This window comes from Heptranchias perlo, chromosome 15 (assembly GCF_035084215.1).
Source record: "Heptranchias perlo isolate sHepPer1 chromosome 15, sHepPer1.hap1, whole genome shotgun sequence".
Lineage (NCBI taxonomy): Eukaryota > Metazoa > Chordata > Chondrichthyes > Hexanchiformes > Hexanchidae > Heptranchias > Heptranchias perlo.
This window is the reverse complement of record NC_090339.1, coordinates 33,200,380-33,221,851: the sequence shown is the minus strand read 5'-3', so window position 1 is coordinate 33,221,851 and position 21,472 is coordinate 33,200,380. Positions and strand designations below refer to the sequence as shown.

Genomic DNA, 21,472 nt, shown 5'->3' with positions numbered 1-21,472 from the left:
CTTTAATATGTGCAGATGCAATCCATCAGGACCTGGGGTTTTATCCTCTCCAAGTTTTATTAGTTTATCAATTACCTACCCTCTTTCTATCTTAAATGTCTTTACATCTTTTTTGATCTCTTCTAATGTCATGCCCACCATATTAGTCTCCCTGGTAAATACCGAAGCAAAGAAATTATTTAATATTTCTACCATTTCATTGTCAATGCCTATGAGTTTACCGTGTGCGCCCCTTAGTGACCCGATCCCTTTCCTGATTTTTCTTTTGTTATTCGTGTGTCTGTAGAATATTTTACTTTTCTTTTGATATTCCTTGATAAGTTAATTTTGTGGGTTTTTTTTGCCCACCGAATTGCTTTTTTTGACTTCTTTACAAACCTTTTTGTATTCCCTTTTGTCACTTCCTTTGTTGTCTACGTACCTAGTGTATGCCTTTTTCTTTAGTTTGCAAATGCAAGTATTTATTTTTTCAGTCATGGTCTTTGAGTCATTGTTGAAAATATAGTTCCAATAGAACCCCTTGTTTTCCTACATTTTACAAAATTTTTGGGAGGTGTCTGTGAGAAGAATCCATGAGGACCAATGCTACAAATTTAGGTCTCCAATTGATACCTTCTTGCTGCTCCTATAAGTGGTTTGTTTGTCCTACCTTTATGGGAGTTGACTCACATTGCCCTATATCTACTTGTACGGTAGTGGGACCCAGAGGAGAAACAATAGAACTCCCTTATAACCTTAACCGGATAGATGTGTCTTTTGCATGTATCTCTCCAAAAGCTGACCAAGTTAACACTAAAGGAGGCAAAGTTTGGTTCAAATCATAAGCTGCCTTATTCCACAGTGACGTGAAATGTACAGAGTAATAGTTATGATCATAATCACTTAGTTCAAGTAGTACAACTTGTATTTGTGCAATAATACAAAATGTGAGTGTGCAACACTACCCCAGTTTAATGGTCTTTTTATTTAACTTTATCAGAATAACTCCTCTGCATTCTGCAGAACTGACTCTTCCCCCTTCCCCTCACTCCAAGAGTCCAAGAGCAGAGTCCAGCAGCCTAACTTTGTATTAACACTTGCTGAGGTCAAATTAACACACTTGTGTCAGCAACAATAAGTGTGAACAGTCGCAGGAATGTCAAATTACGTTTGGTTTTATCTAAGATGCTGGTTTCAGACGCTCCATCTGAAACTCAATACATCAGCAAGCCCTTTTGTCCTATGACTTTGACCTCATTTAAGCAAGCTTTAACTTTCAGGCTTCAGGTCAAAAGAACCCAAGCTGAAAAGCCTGGCTTTCTTCTAATATTGTTTTACATCTCTAGTAAAGTGTGACATCCGGAGTATGACTTTTAAATCTTGTGTCTAGTGTGTGTTACACATGAGACATCACACTTTGTAACAGATGCAAAACAATCTTGAAAAGAATGAGTGGCATTTTTTCTCTATGATCTGGAGCCTGAAACTTAAAAACAGTTACAGCTCTTCTCTAACCCTGGCAGTCTCTAGCTACCATTTCTTTGATTTGCCTCTTTAGAGCAGCAGCCTGAAAGGTACATGCCCGGTTAGCAGCCAAACATCATAACTATGCTCCAAACCCATGACTGCACATACACAGCCTGGAATGCTAACATGCTAAAACGTTTAAGTTGTACAATGTAAAAGAAGGTCTCTAGTCTGAGAGAGCCATCTCTTTCAGTTCCACCATAGGAAAAAACAGAGAGACATTCTACTCACAGCACCTTTCCCATTGTCAGTTCTGTTTTTTTTTTAAGATGTGGGGACATCTTTTTGGAAATTTATTTGAATGCAAGTTATTGTAAGCGTGTTATGGCTTTGTGGGGAAAATGTACCTCCTGGTGAGGTGCTGAGTTAGGGACGAGAAGAGCTACTGAGGTCAATATCTGGTCTGTGTGGAGTCAGGTAATCTCAGCCAGGGTAGCAGCTGGTATGCTGCAATTGACTTCAGTGTCCCAGCACTAGGGAGGAAGAAAATAAACCAATTTCCAAAAATGATCCTTTGATTCCTGCTAGAAAGTGCACAGATGGAGGTCTGGTGAGAGCAGGTTAGGTCTTAGCTGTGATGTCCTCCACAGTCAAATAAACTGCGAACGCCCACTATCCAGGCTCACAAAGGAAGAGTAGCCACTTGGGCGAGGGTCTCCCATGCCTGTGGAACTGTACCCAATTATGAGTTAGTGCATTAAGGAGAGGAGAGGAGAAAAGTTGGGAAAGAACAAACAAAAAGATTGGCACTAGAATTTAACACATGTTTGCACTTTGCTTTGTGAAATTGGCTTAATTTCACAGATCTAAATTAATTTGATTTTGCTTACTGAAGACATCAATAAATAATGTTTAATTAATCAAACATTTTTAAAATGTTTATTATTTCCCCCTTCCTCTATTTTTCCATTTCATACATGGAGGCAGGAGGAGGAGGTGGGCAACAACAGGCTGGGCTGTGGATTTCTTGACTGCTGGCCAATTTTGGCAGGTGCAATTTGAGCAGACAGATTGAACTTCACACATATATTCAAATGACAAATGACCCTCGGAACTCAGGACTTTCTGGTTGAGAATTTCTTGTGACTCCGCTCTCATCCTCTCTCCTTCCCATTACAAAAATGATCTGGTCCTGCCTGGCTGCATATGGAAGAAACCAAATTAATTTTGCAACAGTATGTCAATGAAGTAGAATGAACTCTATTTTTTAAAGAAAACTGTTTTATTGTTGCATGTCTTTTTTTTCTCATTTTCTCACTTCAAGCTTCAATCTTATTTCACAGCTTTGGCTTCACTAATAAAACAGGGAGTAAAAGCCACTTGCCAATAGGAGTATACGGAAATGGATTTAAATCAGGTTCCATGAGGCTGGGAAAGGATGCTATGGTCTTCACCAAGAATGGCGGAGCTTTAAGTGTGGGCCTCCTATCACAGACCTACCTGGAACAGATTAACGCACAAGCAGTCATCATCCCCATTGTGCCTTTCAACCAACAGAATAATATCCTTTTATGCAATAGAATTTTCATATTTAATACATTTTATTTTAATTCAGCAGGTTTCCGTTAATATCAGATTGTCTCTTTCCACAGGGTTCCCTTATGTGACGCAAGATTTGATTTTATAATACTCCTCCCACTATTGTGCTCTATTTAATTTCTGGAATGTAGTGTCACGATATGATCAGTCTGTACAGCTATATAATGGACAATTAATTTTAAATGGTTTAGTCCCTCTACAGCTCCTCTGTTATATACACAATCTTTTGTTTATAGAACTACTCCCTGAAATACTCTATACATTAAATAGAGAAAATGGGTTAATTCCTGTGAACATGTGAGTCACAATTTTTAAAAAAAAGTCTTAATTAACTCTTGCAAACCGAGTTACATAGTCAGTGGCTTTGTCCCTGTGCAACTATGCCCCACTGACCTTAAACAGTTTTTTCTCCAGCCACCAATTTGCTACTAAGAGATGTCAGAAGGGATGGGTTCTTTATGTATGGCGAACCTTCCTTCAATAAACAGGAATTGCCATAGTAAGTAATTTCCTTTTATTTTGATGGATGGGATCCACTGCACATGTACAGTTGATTGACTTCCAAATCAGTACCAGGAATAGGGTTGACAAGAAAACTCTGTAAGTAATCCTAAGAAGTAAGTAAACATAACAGAAAAAAGTATACATCAGCAATGAAGTAGATAAACTCTGACCTCTCCATCATTGACCTCATGCACTATTCCAACAAAGCTGAATGTAAACTTCAGGAACAATATTGTATTGTTCTCTTAGGTACCATACAACCTCTGGTCTAAACATTGACTTCAGCAACTTTTGACTTTCGCTATATCCACACTTTTATCATATTAAAAGGGGCCTATTGCCTAAAATAGACAGGCACTTTGGCCACCTGGCAGTAAGCGCCTTTTGAAATGGAGGAGACCGCATCGCCGTTGTTAACGGGGCTGGGCAGTAAGGCTACCAACCCCATTTTGAGGCCATTACCGCCCCATTATTACCAAGCGAGGGCACTCAAAATCAACCCCAGGGAATCTAGACCAAGTGCAGTATTTAGGTTAAACGGGGTTAGAAAGCAAGAGGATAACTCGACCCAAATGAGGCAGGTGGTCAGGGGAAGGGGCTGATGGGGAGAGGAGCGGAGGATGGGGAGAGGGACTGGGGTGGAGGAGAGTGGGCACCAGGAAGGGCTGGGTGGCACTGGGCAGGAGTTTGTTTTCTTCTCATTGGGAGGGGGGTTGCAATGGGCCACACTTCACTGGGATGGGAATGGAAGATGGGAGCAGGGCCAGAGGACAAAAGTACGTAAGTGGATGGGAAGGAGGACAGAAAAAGAGGGAGGTGAGAATGGAGATAGGGGGTGGAGCAGAGGGGACAATGAGGGATGGTGAAGGGGTTGGGTGGCACTAGGCCAGGACCTACTTTCATCTTAAAAAAAAAAGGTGTGTGTGGGGGTTGCAATGGGCCAGGGTTTATTTTGTTCACAGTAGGGGGAGGAGTTGCACTGACCCAGTGCCAGTTTCTCTCTCTGCAGACCGGCTTTCTTCTCACTAGAGGGTGGCAGAGATTATGGGTTCAATTTTGAAACGGTGGGGGGGGGGGAGTGAAGGTGCGCGTGGCAAACCCGAATTTTAAAAAAAAACTTACCTTTTCTGACGCGATCGCAATGTAATTGAAGGTGATTAAAGTTCTTTCTGGGTTTCGCGACCGGCAGCCCCTGATTGACAGGCTGGCTGCTGACAGGTTTCACCAGGCATGAATCAGAAGTTGTGGGAAAGCGGTCCAGGTAAGTTTAAAATTGTTTTAACTACCTAAGATGTCAGAAGTAAAGTACCTAAATAGCTCAATGAGGTACATTTGGTTCTTTAACTATAATCCCACCGGCTTTAATTGCCAGCGGGACTATTGGATTCGGGAAGCGCGCGCACACACAGGTGTGCCTGTGGGAAACTCGGAAGTCAGCGGGTCGGAGCCGGCTTCCAAACCCGCTGGGGATTTTTGCCATTTTCGCAGCCCCAATGCACCCACAGTTTAATTTTAAAATTGAGCCCGATGTTTTTGGCTCATTGAAGGGTTAGGGGAACAGACTCAAGGGATAGGGGAGGGGAGTGGCTCAGGGGAGGTTTTCCTTTCTGTGGGGGTGAAGAGGCCAGAGTTACATATAGGCTTAAAAGTGTGCTGTTTGGACCCAATTTTGTCAAGCACAGCTCATTAGCATAACCCAGGTGCAGATTGGACAGTTGCAGGCAGCGCACTGGTAGTGCGGACTACTAATGAATAAGGATAATTAAAAGGGAGTGGCAGAATAGGATACAAAAATACAGAAAGACTTTGGAAAGACTAAAAGACATTTTAAACCATTGGCAGCCTTTGCCAAAGCTGAAGGAGGAGAAGCGGCAGGCAAAAATGAAGGGTAAGAAAACAATAACAACTACTTGCATTTATATAGCGCCTTTAACATAGTAAAATGTCCCAAGGCGCTTCATGAGCATTATTAAACAAAATTTGACACCGAGCCACATAAAGAGATATTAGGACATGAGGTAGGTTTTAAGGAGCGTCATAAAGGAGGAGAGAGAGGTAGAGAGGTTTAGGGAGGGAATTCCAGAGCTTAGGGTCTAGGCAGCTGATGGCATAGTTGCCAACGGTGGAGCACAAGAGGCAAGAATTGGAGGAGCTCAGAGATCTCGGAGGGGTGTCGGGCTGGAGGAGGACACGGAGATAGGGAGGGACGAGGCCATGGAGGGATTTGAAAACAAGGATGAGAATTTTGAAATCGAGGTGTTCCTGGACTGGGAGCCAATGTAGGTCAGCGAGCACAGGGGTGATGGGAGAACGGGACTTAGTATGAGTTAGGATACGGTGAGCAGAGTTTTGGATAAGCTCAAGTTTACGGAGGGTGGAAGACAGGAGGCTAGCCAGGAGAACATTGGAACAGTCAAGTCTAGAGGTAAAAAAAGGCATGGATGAGGTTTCAGCATCAGAGGAGTTGAGACAGGGGCGGAGACAGGCGATGTTATGGAGGTGGGAGTAGGCGGTCTTGGTGATGGAGAGAATATGTGGTCGGAAGCTTATCTCAGGGTCAAATAAAACGTCACGGTTGCGAATGGTCTGGTTCAGCCTTAAGACAGTGGCCAGGGAGAGAGATGGAGTCGGTGGCTAGGAAATAAACCTTGCAGCGAGTACCAAAGACAATGGCTTCGGTCTTCCCAGTATTTAGTTGGAGGAAATTTTTGCTCATGAACCCTAGTTATAGGCATAAGTCTGACAGTGACAGTGCAGCTCAGCACCTAACTCCTTTAATACATGCTGAAGTGCAGGTAGTGCTGCAAGAAATGGTTGCAAGGAGGGTAGCCCTATTTGCCATTCGACAGCACTATCCCCATAGATCAGCACTGCAGCATGCCTGCAAAAAGGTGAAGGCAGGTTGGAGACTACAGATGACCAATAATGTCATTGGCAGTGCGAGCCTTACGCTGAGGCATCCGAGCAACAGATGGTATAGCTCTGCATCTGGCTGTTTGCTAACCTGGAATTAGTGAAGACGGTTCCCCGTGGTTGTCGTAAGTAGGTACAATAGCGCCTGCGGATATGGTTGATAGCACATTGGGTGGTGCAGCCAATCAGGTGCTGCTGGCTGTTAATCATTCTGGCTTGTTCTTTCATGCAGCACTACTGAAAGAATGACACATTGTGATTGAGCTGTTTTTGAAGAAGAATCCAACATTATGGGTGAACAGGCACTCACATAACTTAGTGGTGCTGTTTCAGCTTCCTTAGGAAACAGGTGGCTCCCACTTTAAGAAATGCTGCAAGTTTGAGTGAGCCTGAGTATACTTTGGTCACTTTGCTTCTTTTGTGCTGATGACTGGTGCAAAGGATATAATCTCCTGAAACTAAAAAAAAACTTTTGAGGAGTAAGAGATAATATTCTTCAATTTATGCAGTTAAAGTCTAAAGACTTGTTGCTGAAGGGCTTGCAGAATTTTCATTGGTCATCTGCCACTTGGGAGTACCCATCAAGGCACTTGCCATGATCTTCATACAAAGGAAACTTTGATTCACATGCCAAGTATTAGTGCCTGTTCTGATTTCCCAAACAATATTCAATCCTAGAGAAATGAAAGGAAAGGAGGTATTTTAGTTCATTTTTAAAAATATTTCTCCAAAGAAACAGCATTCATGAAAAAACCTTTTTTAAATCTTTCAATGCTGAAAACATTTAGCTTACCATCATTGACTCTGCTTAGAAAACATGATTTTAAAAAGCAGCCTATTATCAGTGATGACAATTCTGTAAAGATGATCAAGAACTACCAGTAGTCAGTGGAGTATGGTTTGTGTAGGAATAGTTTATCTTCTTATGCACTGTTTTTAGAGGTGTCCATGACTCATGTGTACAGCTTAACACAATTATAGGTGTCGGGAATATCCAATCTGAAGTATAAAAAATAAATTGTAAACTTTGTAGCTTGTATCAACTCCGACTTGATCTGTAGAACTCCTTTGTGTGCACTGGTGAGTACACTATAGTCTCTGGAGTTCCTGTATAATATTCTGTTCAGTCTCCGGAACTCTGTATGATGATTTATTTCTCTGAGTTTGGCCCCTCGAGTTTCCACATGTAATGTTCACTTCAGTCCCTTGAGCCCCTTTGGGTAATGCAACGTTAAGTCGTTAGGGCTCCCCTGTGTATTCTCAGATATGAAAGTTCATTTAAGGCACAGCCGATGTACATTGTGCAACTTGATCATTAGGCATTAAGATTACATACATTAATTTGTACTTGAATAACCAGCTTTGTAGGAAGTTGTTTGTCAAATATTCTAGTTGCAAATTGGTAATTATGCTTATAACATGTGCAGCAATTTTGAACTTGTTCTTGAAGAGAGAGTGATCAAACTCATATCATTTAGAATTCGAAGCAACCAGTGGTGAGGGGAGATTTTTTATCTCTGTTTGATTTGAAGACAGGTCCCAGAGTGAGATGCAATTTCTAGTCCAAGGCTATTATTATGCCATTTTGTTTAGAGGCACACCATTCAATCTAAGGTTATTATTTTGCCCTTCTGTTTATTTACATGAAGAAAGATGATGTTTTCAGGAGGTTGACACAGTTGATTCCAAGCAAATTGTTTACTATGGTGAAGGATTCAAATACCAGGGAAACCTAGATGTAAGAAGGTAGGTCAGATGGAAAATCTTTACACAAGGAGTTATCGAATTGTGAAATAAGTTACCAGGGAAAGTCATTGAGATGGATAATATGGGTTCTTATGAATATTTCTTAACCCTCTGAAGCACAGAACCTCATAGTTACCGAAGACTCAGTGCCAAGTCTGGAGGCCATCTTAAAATATTCAGTCTTCAAATCACAGGAAGAGCTGCTGGCAGAATTTGACACAATCCTCAGCAAGAAAGGAACCCGGATTATTATTTGGAACATCAGAAGGTAGGTAGAGAATCCCAGTCATCTAAGCAGTAATCTTTTAGCAATCTATTACAAGAGCTGTGAGACCATTTTGCTACTTAACCAATCCCCAATTCCGCAACCCCCCAAGTTCCCAGTCACCCACTCTTCCTGCCCCGAATGTCCCCTCAGGCCCCGGTCACCCACTCTTTCCCCCTGAGCCGCAAATCCCTGCCCTCTACTCCCCGTTCACCCATCCCTGTATCTCTCCCTGCTCCGTCTCTCTTCCCCCCTACCCCTGCCATACTCCCAGCCGGCCCCGTTTCTGGGCACTCATAAGCACAGGCCAGACATCTGCGGGGTGGTGGGTTGGTGACATCACTGAGCTGGAGGCTTCTCTGCGGTGGCGGCTGGTAACATCACGGAGCAGAGGGGCCGCTACTGCGGCAAACAATTTAAAGGCCAAAGTTCCCCCGAGCTGCTTGCAGCAGTGTCCAGGAAATTTATGCCCCATTCCGGGAGACTCCCAGACAACCTGGGAGGGTTAGCAACCCTAGCAATGATGCTTCTGTGGTCAAGTAGCCTGCCAACATTCAACTTTCAGAATCAGATATAAATATTGATGGCACCCATAGAACTATATTCCTGCAAGGAATCAGGAGCAAATTGGCAAAAAAAAAGTAAATGAGTTTCCATTTTGTTTACGAACTTGCTAATTACACCATTTAGCATCAGATGTTGTAAATGTGTTGTGTTCCTTTTTTCATATCACTAGAGTCTCATACAGGTTTGTTAATGGGACAGGGAAATATTTCTTATATATGTTTCATTTTTTTGGATCCCTCATACCACAGACTATTCCCTCTCTCAGTCTTCTTCCAATGTTACTCTAAATAATTTAGTATCTTTGCTTTGGAGGAGGTCTCTGGTTTCCTTTCTGCACTTTCCCCCACTGTCCCGAATGAGTTGAGGATCTTGGCATGTGGACAGCTATTGATTCAACCTCTCTGTGGTAAACATGTTGGAAGCACAGTTAGCTGTACTGACAGTTAACAGCTATTTTATACACTGAAGTGATCAGCTTAAAAAAAGTAAAGCAAATAAAACTCCAGAATATCTATCTACTCCACATACAAAACTACTCATCCTTGATATCTTATCTCTATGGTCCTGGCAGCTCAGGAACAATCATTTAACACACAATATTCAGTTATCTGTCTCCATACTTGTCTTATAACTCTTATTCATGTCTTTAACCAGATATCCATAGCCTATCTGAGGGTTTTCCGATAAAATGACCTCAACTAGCTTCTAGTTAGCTGATTTTGCTAAGTAATTTCAAAGAACATGCTGCTCTTTGTCATTGAATAGTCTGAGCATTGATCTGGAGAGACCTTCCTGACAGATAAATTTTCACAGTACAGCGGGATCAGTTCCCAATTTCTCCAGTACCCCCTTGTTTATAAAAAGCTTTTGTATTTTTCAGAAGCAAGGATGGAAAGCCTGAGCTGGATTTTGAAACAGACCAATTTGACATCCGAATCCCAGATATCAGTTGTGAAGAGAGTGCAGGAAATGGAGGGAGAAAAAATTACAAACGGCCTGAGAGGCAGGACCAGCATGTTCCTGAAAGTGACTACTCATTAAGGGTCAGTACTTACTTGGATGTGGAAGCCTTTGTTTGACAGGTTTAAAAAAAAGACAGAATCGAGTTGTGGATAGGCCTTCCCATCCAACAGCCACTTGTCAACTGCCCACCCTTGCTGAACCCTGGTCATCAGCTACTTATTGACCGTGTACGGTCAGGCAATAAATAGCCACAACCTACTGTGAAAAAATAACGTTACTGCTGCTAATGTCATGAAAATCACAGCTCTGTTCCTTTACTGCAATCTTTTTGTTAGTAAGCAAGTTTCATTGCACATTAGGCATCACTCGGGCTCCTATCCGTGCGCTGACTACATTGATAATAGGAACACGCGAAAATGATGGGCAGGAAAAGACCACCTGTTCCATCAATCCTGCCCCACACTCACAATGCCTGAAACATCATGACTAGACATTTTCTACTCCTTAGCAGCCATGTAATCCCCTGGGAGAGGCAAAAATCCAGAAAAAAACCCAGGGCCAATAAAGGGGGAAAAAATCTGGAAAATTCCTCTCCGACCCCCTCAGGCGATCAAAACCAATCCAGGAGATCACATTGACCATGCGTACAATAACTGTTAATCCACTTACCTTATATATAATGAGATCTTTGCTCAGCCAAGAACCGGTCCAGCTCCCTTTTGAAAGCATGAAGAGAGTTAGCACACACTGCACAAGACGGCAACGTATTCCAGAGGCTCACTAAACTCTAGGAAAAGAAGAACAACCGAATATCCAGTCTATTTCTACTCTTGCGCAGTTCAAATACACGTCCCCTGGTCCTCCCCAATCTGTCAAACTGAAATAATCTATCAATAGGCACGCCATCCAGCCCTTTCATTATTTTACATACCTCTATCAGGTTGCCTCTAAGTCTACGCTGTTGTAAAGTAAATAGTTTCTGTTTCTTTGTGGCGCATGAATAGACAGTGCTGCTTGCCCGTCTCAAAGCAAAGGTTTCTATATAAAGTGGAACCTCTATTATTTGCACTACCATTATCCACCATTCTGATTATCTGTCAAAATTTTCACAGGATTTAGCTTTTCATGAGATCTTGCTTCATCGCACAGTCTACTATTGTTCCTTTTGTTATTTGTAGTGTGCTTGTTTTCATTTCTGTGCCAAGTGTTATTGATGTACCATATGTGTAAGAACAAAATTTGGGGATTCTCAATTATCTGATAATTTCCAGAATGCTTTCGGGTGTGGGGGGGTGGTGGTGGGGTTGAGAAAATCCTCTTCATTTGGCGAATAATGGAATTTCCACTGTAAGTGCTTACCTTTTGTAATGAAATCTTACTTTAGAGTCTGCAGTTTGGTAAAACAAATGTTCTTTCAGAGATGCTTCCTGATTTAAGTAAATAAGAACCACTCCTGCATTGACTAGCTACTTGTTTCAAGAAGACATGAGGATCATTAACAATGGTGAGGACTGCAAGATTTTAAGCCAGCTACTAGTTTTCTTTATCTTGTGATAGGCATATTGTGGCATTTTGTACCTGAAACCTCGCATGCAGATCATCCTGTGTAAGAAGAAAATCAAAGCACAGCTTATCACAAAGAGCCTGGCACACATTGAATATGATGTTTACAGACCTAATTTTAATGTATCCTTTTTGGGTTTGAAGCGATAATCATCACTCTTGTTTTGGCATTATGATTATAATATGCTGCCGCTACTTTAAAAAGTTGCTCAATTTCCAGATCCTCACAGTTAAGTGGGACAAAAAGGTTAACATTCTTTCCTGTGCCTAGAACTAACATATGCAATCATTAGTGATTGTCGCTGTTTGAATGGGGTGGCAGAGCTTGTATAATCCATTTTTTAGGTTTTCAGTGATGGTTCCAGCAAAGTGCTGCAAATGGCCCAGGAAACTTTGGCAGGCCCTAAAAACTAGCAGAAATCTCTCGCCACATAACTTCCTTGAACTTTTTTTTATTCATTCATGGGATGTGGGCGTCGCTGGTGAGGCCAGCATTTATTGCCCATCCCTAATTGCCCTTGAGAAGGTGGTGGTGAGCCGCCTTCTTGAACCGCTGCAGTCCGTGTGGTGAAGGTTTTCCCACAGTGCTTTTAGGTAGGGAGTTCCAAGATTTTGACCCAGCGACGATGAAGGAACAGCGATATATTTCCAAGTCGGGATGATGTGTGACTTGGAGGGAAACATGCAGATGGTGTTGTTCCCATGTGCCTGCTGCTCTTGTCCTTCTAGGTGGTAGAGGTCACGGGTTTGGGAGGTGCTGTCGATGAAGCCTTGGTGAGTTGCTGCACTGCATCCTGTGGATGGTACATACTGCAGCCACAGTGCGCCAGTGGTGAAGGGAGTGAATGTTTAGGGTGGTGGATGGGGTGCCAATCAAGTGGGCTGCTTTGTCCTGGATGGTGTCGAGCTTCTTGAGTGTTGTTGGAGCTGCACTCATCCAGGCAAGTGGAGAGTATTCCATCACACTCCTGACTTGAGCCTTGTAGATGGTGGAAAGGCTTTGGGGAGTCAGGAGGTGAGTCACTCGCCACAGAATACCCAGCCTCCGACCTGCTCTTGTAGCCACAGTATTTATATGGCTGGTCCAGTTAAGTTTCTGGTCAATGGTGACCCTCAGGATGTTGATGGTGGGGGATTCGGTGTTGGTAATGCCGTTGAATGTCAAGGGGAGGTGGTTAGACACTCTCTTATTGGAGATGGTCATTGCCTGGCACTTGTCTGGCACGAATGTTACTTGCCACTTATGAGCCCAAGCCTGGAGTCCAGGTCTTGCTGCATGTGGGCACGGACTGCTTCATTATCTGAGGGGTTGCGAATGGAACTGAACACTGTGCAATCATCAGCGAACATCCCCATTTCTGACCTTATGATGGAGGGAACATCATTGATGAAGCAGCTGTGGATGGTTGGGCCTCGGACACTGCCCTGAGGAACTCCTGCAGCAATGTCCTGGGGCTGAGATAATTGGCCTCCAACAACCACTACCATCTTCCTTTGTGCTAGGTTATGACTCCAGCCACTGTAGAGTTTTCCCCCTGATTCCCATTGACTTCAATTTTACTAGGGCTCCTTGGTGCCACACTCGGTCAAATGCTGCCTTGATGTCAAGGGCAGTCACTCTCACCTCACCTCTGGAATTCAGCTCTTTTGTCCATGTTTGGACCAGGGCTGTAATGAGGTCTGGAGCCGAGTGGTCCTGGCAGAACCCAAACTGAGCATCGGTGTGCAGATTATTGGTGAGTAAGTGCTGCTTGATAGCACTGTCAACAACACCTTCCATCACTTTGCTGATTGGGAGAAGACTGATGGGGCGGTAATTGGCCAGTTTGGATTTGTCCTTTTTGTGGACAGGACATACCTGGGCAATTGTCCACATTGTTGGGTAGATGCCAGTGTTGTAGCTGTACTGGAACAGCTTAGCTAGAGGCGCAGCTAGTTCTGGAGCACTACAGCTAGGATGTTGTCGGGGCCTATAGCCTTTGCTGTATCCAGTGCACTCAGCCGTTTCTTGATATCACATGTAGTGAATCGAATTGGCTGAAGATACGCATCTGTGATGGTGGGGATATCGGGAGGAGGCCGAGAAGGATCATGCACTCGGCATTTCTGGATGAAGATGATTGCAAACGCTTCAGCCTTGTCATTTGAACTCACGTGCTGGACTCCGCCATCATTGAGGATGGGGATGTTTACAGAGCCTCCTCCTCCCGTTAGTTGTTTATTGTCCACCACCATTCACGAGTGGATGTGGCAGGACTGCAGAGCTTTGATCTGATCTGTTGGTTGTGGAATCGCTTAGCTCTGTCTATAGCATGTTGCTTCTGCTGTTTAGCATGCACGTAGTCCTGAGTTGTAGCTTCCCAGGTTGGCACCTCATTTCTAGGTGTGCCTGGTGCTGCTCCTGGCATTCTCTTCTACATTCTTCATTGAACCAGGGTTGATCCCCTGGCTTGTTGGTAATGGTAGAGTGAGGAATATGCCAGGCCATGAGGTTACAGATTGTGCTGGAATACAATTCTGCTACTGCTGATGGCCCACAGCGCCTCATGGATGCCCAGTTTTGAGCTGCTAGATCTGTTCTGAATCTATCCCATTTAGCACGGTAATAGTGCCACACAACACGTTGGATGGTGCCCTCAGTGCGAAGACGGGACTTCGTCTCCACGAGGACTGTGCGGTGGTCACTCCTACCAATACTGTCATGGACAGATGCATTTGCGACAGGTAGATTGGTGAGGACGAGGTCAAGTAAGTTATTCCCTCGTGTTGGTTCGCTCACCACCTGCCCCAGACCCAGTCTGGCAGCTATGTCCTTCAGGACTCGGCCAGCTCGGTCAGTAGTGGTGCTACTGAGTCACTCTTGGTGATGGACATTGAAGTCCCCCACCCAGAGTACATTCTGTGCCCTTGCTACCCTCAGTGCTTCCTCCAAGTGGTGTTCAACATGGATGGAGGACTGATTCATCAGCTATGGGAGGGCGGTAGGTGGTAATCAGCAGGAGGTTTCCTTGCCCATGTTTGACCTGATGACTAGAATAATGCCGTATGCCATAAATTCACATTACTGTTGGGCAAGTTGTCAAGAAATTCCGGACCGATGTTATGTTTATTGAGGATTCCGCTGGATTTCAATTCCAGGTTTACAATGCAGCATTCAACATCAACCTAACCTTTGAACCAGCACTGAACAAATTACCTTCCTTGTCTCTATTTAATCGATACTACTGTGTTCATTGCTCTTCTGAACTGTCCTCTCTTGCTTCTAAGCTCAAAAATGCTGTTTTCTTCTTCTTCCCTGTATCTTCAATATTAAAGTTGTGATATGTTGCATTATCACCTACTCTAAATCATTCTTTCCAAGGACCTCAAAATTCAGGAGCTTCTTACCTTCCTTATTCTTTCCTTCATTATGAAGAATGCAAATTTTTAGATCCCAAGCTTGTATCACCTAAACATCGCTTGTCTATTTACCTCTTCTCTTCCACTGTTTTCAACCTTGGTGGTGTCCTGCACTAATGGCCTTGGTCCTTCAACTAGGTTTCTTGATTTTAAAAAACTCTACCATCTGAATTGTGACCTGTTGTTGTGAATTTTACATAAGTGCTGACGTTTCAGCCCTCATTTATAGTAAAATCCCATTTACTTCCCCCATCCTCTGCCACCAAACACAGAACCTGCATCAACTATAACGTCATAATGCTATTGATACCACAGTTCACCTTGTAATGCACTATTGACACAGGGTGGTTTAGGTTTAGTAGTTAGAATAAGGCGGTTAGGGCTGTGACTTGACAACGTGGCTGGTCCTGCAATGCACTATTGACCCCATTTAGGGTTAGGATGTTAGGTTTAGAAACTGGATTTTATTATTGACAATGCACTGTTGATATCAGAACAGCTATTGACAACGCTGTTGTCACTAGACATGCCTTTCTATTAAATGGTTCTGTTTTAATAGAGCTTTTCACTTCCTGTATGGAAGCTGGGATAACCTTACCTCCAAATTCCCCTGGGTTCCTTTGTTGGAGAGCAAGAAAGAGAGGAAATAGCATAGAATTCCAACATCCCAACAGCTGTGAATGGAGGCCCAAAGCCTCTTGGAGCAGCAAGTTTGCTGAGGGCCACAGATAAAGGGTGTGATGTACAACCGGCAGGGTTATTCAATGTGTGATTGTTTTCCCCCCCTCCTCCCTTCCCTCCTCCCTTCCCTTCTACCTTGTATTCAGGTATACTGATGCATGGCCGATCACAATCTTTCTCTTAATGCTTGTTCTTCTTTTAATGCCTTTACACAGAATTAAATATAATGTACAGCACAGAATCAGGACATTCACCCAACTGGTCCATGCCGGTGTTTAAGCTCCACACGAGTTTCCAACCACCCTTCTTCATCTAACCCATCAGCATAACCTTCGATTCCTTTTTCCCTCATGTAGGAAGATGTGAAGGAACAAAGGGACAGGAGTAGGCCATTTAGCCCCTCAAGTCTGTTCCACCATTCAATTAGATCATTGCTGATCTGTATCTTAACTCCATCTACACGCCATGGTTTCGTAACCCTTAATACTCTTGCCGAACAAAAATATCTAGGACTTATCTAGCTTCCCCTTAAATGCATCTATATTATTCGCCTCAACTACTCTTGTGGTACCGCATTCCACATTCTAACCACTCCCTGGGTAAAGAAGTTTCTCCTGAATTCCCTGTTGGATTTATTAGTGACTATCTTATATTTATGGCATCTAGTTTTGGTCTCCTCCACAAGTGGAAACATCTTCTCTACGTCTACCCTATCAAACTCTTTCATAATCTAAAATACCTTTATCAAATCACCCCCTCAGCCTCCTTTGCTAGAGAAAAGAGCCCCAGCCTGTTCAATTTTTCTGATAGGTATAACCTCTCAGTTCTGGTATCATCCGTAAATATCTTTTTTGTTCCTTCTCCAGTGCCTCTATATCCTTTTTATAAGATGGAGACCAGAACTATGCACAGTACTCTAAGTGTGGTCTAACCAAATTTCTATACAAGTTTAACATAACTTCACTTTCAGCGCACTTAATATTACCGTGGAAATGGGTCATTGTAATATAAAACCAGGCACAGATAAATTACATCAATTTCAAGGAGTGTGCCAGAAGAACTAAAGAAATCATTAGCAGCATAAATAAATTGAGGTTTAATCTGCCCAGTCATCAGTCTCACATAGGATAGAAGCTACAAAGCTAAGATCCCTGTGTTTTCTTCCTGTTCGTTCTAATGTTTTTCCTTTAATCCCTGAGGCTGATATTTTTGTCTCAAGATTTTTTATTTGGCCTAGTTTTTCCTTCACAGGCTTATTGTAAATGTCAGACAAATATATCCTTGAAATATAAATTTGAATAAAGAAGTCCAATATTGAAAATTGTGAACTTCCAAATATGAAACTTTTGTTAAAAATTATCTCTATTTTCCTGTGCTGCCAAAGTCCTGTATACTGACTGTACTTTAATATTAACACTGTTGGATTATTGGTAAAGAGAATTAAAATAAGAATTATTTAGTTGGTTCGGAGGAAGTTTTAATATTGAGCTTTATCTCTATTTATGGTCTGTCTCTTGAGTGTTCATTTTTTAAAATTTAATTTAAAAGATAAAATTTTGGGTATAATTATACAAGGCCATAGATCTCAATTTATCAAGAGGCAGCTGGTGTAATTTGTTTGAATCTAAGCTACATGAAGGGGACAAAGGCTTTATCTCCGCAAGTGGGGGAATTGTGTGTCCCAGTTTTAGAATACCATCTTTTCATCTCTGAGGTCTAATTTTGAATCAACCATCAATGTGATGAAGATCTCTTCTCTGAAGAATAGTGAAATTGGTTTAGTCAGACTAAATCCAGTTGCCAGTGCAGATGAGTTTAGCTTAAAATGTGCCTGCTGATTCACTATCAATACAGATAAATAGGAACTGAAAAGGCAAATGAGCTGGACTTATCTGAGGTTTTGTGGTATTGAGGTGTTGCAGATTTTGGGCCTACACTAGATAATCTCTCAGGTTCAACGATGCTGGTCACTCCCTTAAAAGAACTGAGAATCTTGCATTCAGGAATATGCCCGAACTACCCAATATTTGATCAAATGATTGTATAACTTGTAGCTATAACAAGAGTACCCATTGTGCGCTGAACTGAATTTTGGGTGTTTCACATTGTACCCTCACTGGACTAACCGGATCGCTGGCTAGCACAGGAACGATGGGCCGAATGGCCTCCTTCTGTGCTTTAACAGACTATGATATTATGATACATGCTTCTCTAATCTTCCAGTAGGTAGACTGGAAGTATACAGAGTAACAGTTATGATCAAACCTCACCTTAACAAACTTCAGAATCTTCCTCAAAAACAAGAAAAATAATAAAAATAGAGCGTATTATCCCTATTAGCGGGTTCACTTAACTTTTCCCGGTCAGCCTTCTGGACCTGACCAGCTCTGGGCTTGAGATGAGTGAGTTTCCTCTCACTAGGCCAGGCTGCTTTCCCAGAGCTGGCTATCTGACAGACTGCATGTGAATGTCTTCTTTTCTCTGATTGTATTCATAGGAAGTGGAAGGGTGGTCCCTCCAACTCCTGCCCTGTTCAGCGATTCACCGGCAGGCTTTTCAACCAAACCAACTACCCCATCTCCCAAGAGTATATTCTCAGCAGACATCTCATGCTAGGCTCACACGAATAGAATTATCCCCACCATAATGGGTGTGCATATATTTGAAGCCATCTGCGATGTTAACTGCAACAACCTACACTAATATAGCACCTTTAATATAGAAAAACATCCTGAGGTGCTTCATAGAAGCACAATCAAACAAAAATTAATGAATTGCTTAATGTCACTAGTTGTTTGTAGCCTGGCTCATTAAAACCTCAACTTGAGAGTCACTGATGTTGACAATTCTATGCCAGCTAGGCATCAGTTGTAATTCCATTCCAGACACAGAGTTAGCAACCCCAATCCCAGTCCCTGACAAAGAATGACCAGTCCCAGTCCCTGACAAAGTGTTACCAACCCCAATCCCAGTCCCTGACAAAGAGTTACCAACCCCAACCCCAATCCCAGTCCCTGCCAATCCCAATCCTAGTTCCTGACAAAGAGTTACCAATTCCAGTTTCAGTAAATAAAACAGTTCATTTCAGCAGAGGAAATAATCCAAGTATCAGTCCTGCTTCATAGAAACATACTGGTTAGCTTATTGCTAAGGATATACCAGTAGATAATCCAGCACACCTCATGAAGGAGAAAGCATTGGTGCTAACCAAAAAATGGATAGAAAATGCTTTTGAAAAATGTAATTCATTTTTTAAAAAGTTTTATAATTTTTTTTATTTTCAGTAAAATGAAGTCATTCACTTCAAGCATGCTGTAAACTAAATCGTTATTGTAATAAAATCCTATAAATAAATTCTCAATGTGATTTAATTTGCAAATGTAGCAGATATAAGGCACCTACAGGAAGTTGGTTAAGCTCGCGTTTAATACATTATTTACCTTAATGACTTGATTAGAATAAACGTGTAAAAATAACGTTTGGTTTTAACTGCAAAAACAAAGAGCACTACGGGATAATGATGTACAACAAAAATCGCCTTATCAAATCCTATGAGAAAGTGGGATGCCAGATAAAGGTAAGGATTTAATATTTATATGTTTTGGAATAAACTCAACTAAATACACTCCTTGGCCCCTAAAATTATGTTGTAATTTTACTTTACCAATTTGATCTCCTGAAGGTGCTCATTGTTGCTGGAGTAAAATTCCATGGGCACTGCTAATGCTCCAGTACCTTGCCAAAATGCCCGTTCATGATGTGTGAGCCCAGATAGTGACTGTCAATGGGCCATTCAACATTAGAGCCCAATCTTGTTCTTGCCTAATACCATACATTTGATTTTTCTTCTTCTTAAACCTGATGCGTTGAGGTCAATTGTAGCATCGCAACTGCTGCTGAGTTGAAGCCAACAAACACAGGCCAGGAATTGAACCTGCAACCTTTTGGTCTGTATCCAATTCTGATTCCAATCCTGAAAGACACAGAATCAAGTAGACCACCTGCACACCTTCATATCCCTTTCTCTAAAGAAGCACACAGAATAATTATGAAACTGATTTCTTCCTTGACAGGAAGTGGTAGTTTTAGAGTTGACATGAAATTAGATGCCTACAGAAATAAAATTATATAATGGGGATGAAAAGAACAAGGAATGTCTAACTTCATAAAGGTTGCTCAAGCACTAGGTTCTGGATAGAACAGCAAAATAATCCCTCATAAAAGCTATTTTAATTAAGAGTTAACTTTTTTTGGAGGGAGGCAATGCACCTGACAAACAGGTGCACAAAAGAATTAACCAATCATTTTGCTTGCATTTTTCCCCAGTCAACCAGCAAAGGATATGGAGTTGGTGTAATTGGAGTTATTGAGTGCAATTTTCTCAAACCAGCACATAATAAGCAAGATTTTGAATACACCAAAGAATACAGGTAAGACCAGAAAGGCACAAAACATGAATGTCCAAAACTTAAATGAGAAAAAAGAGCTTTGCCTATGATATGATCTGAAATAGTCTACAAAAAAACAGACATAGCTGGGATCAATGCAGTTTCCCATGGTGACAACTTTTATCAGGAGGAAATGAGCAAACTCGAAAGACAAATTGTTCAGGATAAGAACAAGTAGGCAAACAGAAGGTGATGGTGATGGTTGGAGGCTTGTTGGGCCACTGTTTAAGAAAGAAGTAGAGGCCCCAGAGAGTTTCCTGGCAAGGGATGATGGTGTAATCGGATAGTACCTCCATGGTGAAAACAAATCGATTGAATCCAAAATACATGAAATTGCCAAAGCAGTGGAGAGTATCAGAAGAGTCATAATGTAGGTAGCTAGAATCAGTGGAACTGAGAGATCGGAGGGGGTTGGTGTTGGACTGGAGAAGGTTATAGAGATAGTAGGGGTGGGGGGAGGGTGGAGGGTGGTGAGGATATGAAGTGATTTAAACACAAGGATGAGAATTTTAAATTTGAGGTGTTTGGGGACCAGGAGTCAGTATAGGTCAGCGAGGACAAGGGTAAGCGTGACTTGTTGCAGAATAGGATACAGGCAGCAGAATTCTGGATGAGCTGCAATGAGCGCGTTGTAATAGTCGAGCTTTTGACAATGTGCCACACAATAGATGGCTTAGTTGTGGGCAGATTTTGGTTTGGATAAGGAATTGGTTGCATTCTCATACGCAAAATATTGTTATTAGTGGCAGTGGATCTGCATGGGTGCTGGTTACTAGTGGAGTACTGCAGGGATCATTATTAGGGCAGTTGCTCTTCACAACCTCTTTCAGTTATGTGGATGAAGATGGGGAACAGTCTGCAAAGATTTGTGTGGGTGTTAGGACCTTAGGTGAGAAAAATAGATTCCAAGCATACCTAGATGCAATGGGGGAATGGGTCCAATGTCACTTAATATAGATAAATGTAGGTAGCACATGGGTAAGGCTAACATCAAGCATGTATACACCATGTAGGGATGCCAACTTAATGCTGTTGAGAGACAGAAAGACCTAGGCCAGTGCCACGAGGCTAGGATATATTCAAAATGCTATGCTGTCCTTGCATAAGTCCTTGGTCAGGCCTCGTCTAGAATACTGACTCCAATTTTGGTTCCCTAGTATTGTAAATCATATAGAGGCCCTGGAAAGAGTTCGGAGAAGAGCCACTGGATTGATATCTGGTTTAAAGGCTGTCACTTACCATGATAGGCTTAGCGATATGGGGCTTTTTACGACAGAAAAATATAGACTTTGAGGAGATTTGATTGAGGCTTTTAAAATAATGAAAGGATTAGATTTGTCCATGCGGATAGGCTATTTAACTTAAATAAGATAGGGAG

The 21,472-nt window shown here is 42.2% G+C and overlaps 1 protein-coding gene and 1 long non-coding RNA gene across 2 annotated transcripts in view; one reads left to right on the top strand and one right to left on the bottom strand.

Annotated features, from left to right (window-relative positions):
- Window positions 1-21,472, top strand: part of LOC137332980 (MORC family CW-type zinc finger protein 4-like) — a 118,480-nt gene that overhangs the window by 32,412 nt on the left and 64,596 nt on the right. The window contains exons 4-9 of the mRNA XM_067997043.1: window positions 2,790-3,007; window positions 8,329-8,476; window positions 9,921-10,083; window positions 11,561-11,689; window positions 19,104-19,223; window positions 19,973-20,076. Of these exons, the coding sequence (XP_067853144.1) occupies window positions 2,790-3,007; window positions 8,329-8,476; window positions 9,921-10,083; window positions 11,561-11,689; window positions 19,104-19,223; window positions 19,973-20,076 (882 nt within the window). The remainder of the gene's footprint in view (window positions 1-2,789; window positions 3,008-8,328; window positions 8,477-9,920; window positions 10,084-11,560; window positions 11,690-19,103; window positions 19,224-19,972; window positions 20,077-21,472) is intronic.
- On the bottom strand, window positions 2,748-7,127 carry LOC137332982 (uncharacterized). Its single transcript, XR_010965772.1, has 3 exons — window positions 6,554-7,127; window positions 3,439-3,655; window positions 2,748-2,946 (listed from the first exon to the last, which is right to left on the bottom strand). It is a non-coding gene; the product is annotated as an uncharacterized lncRNA (long non-coding RNA).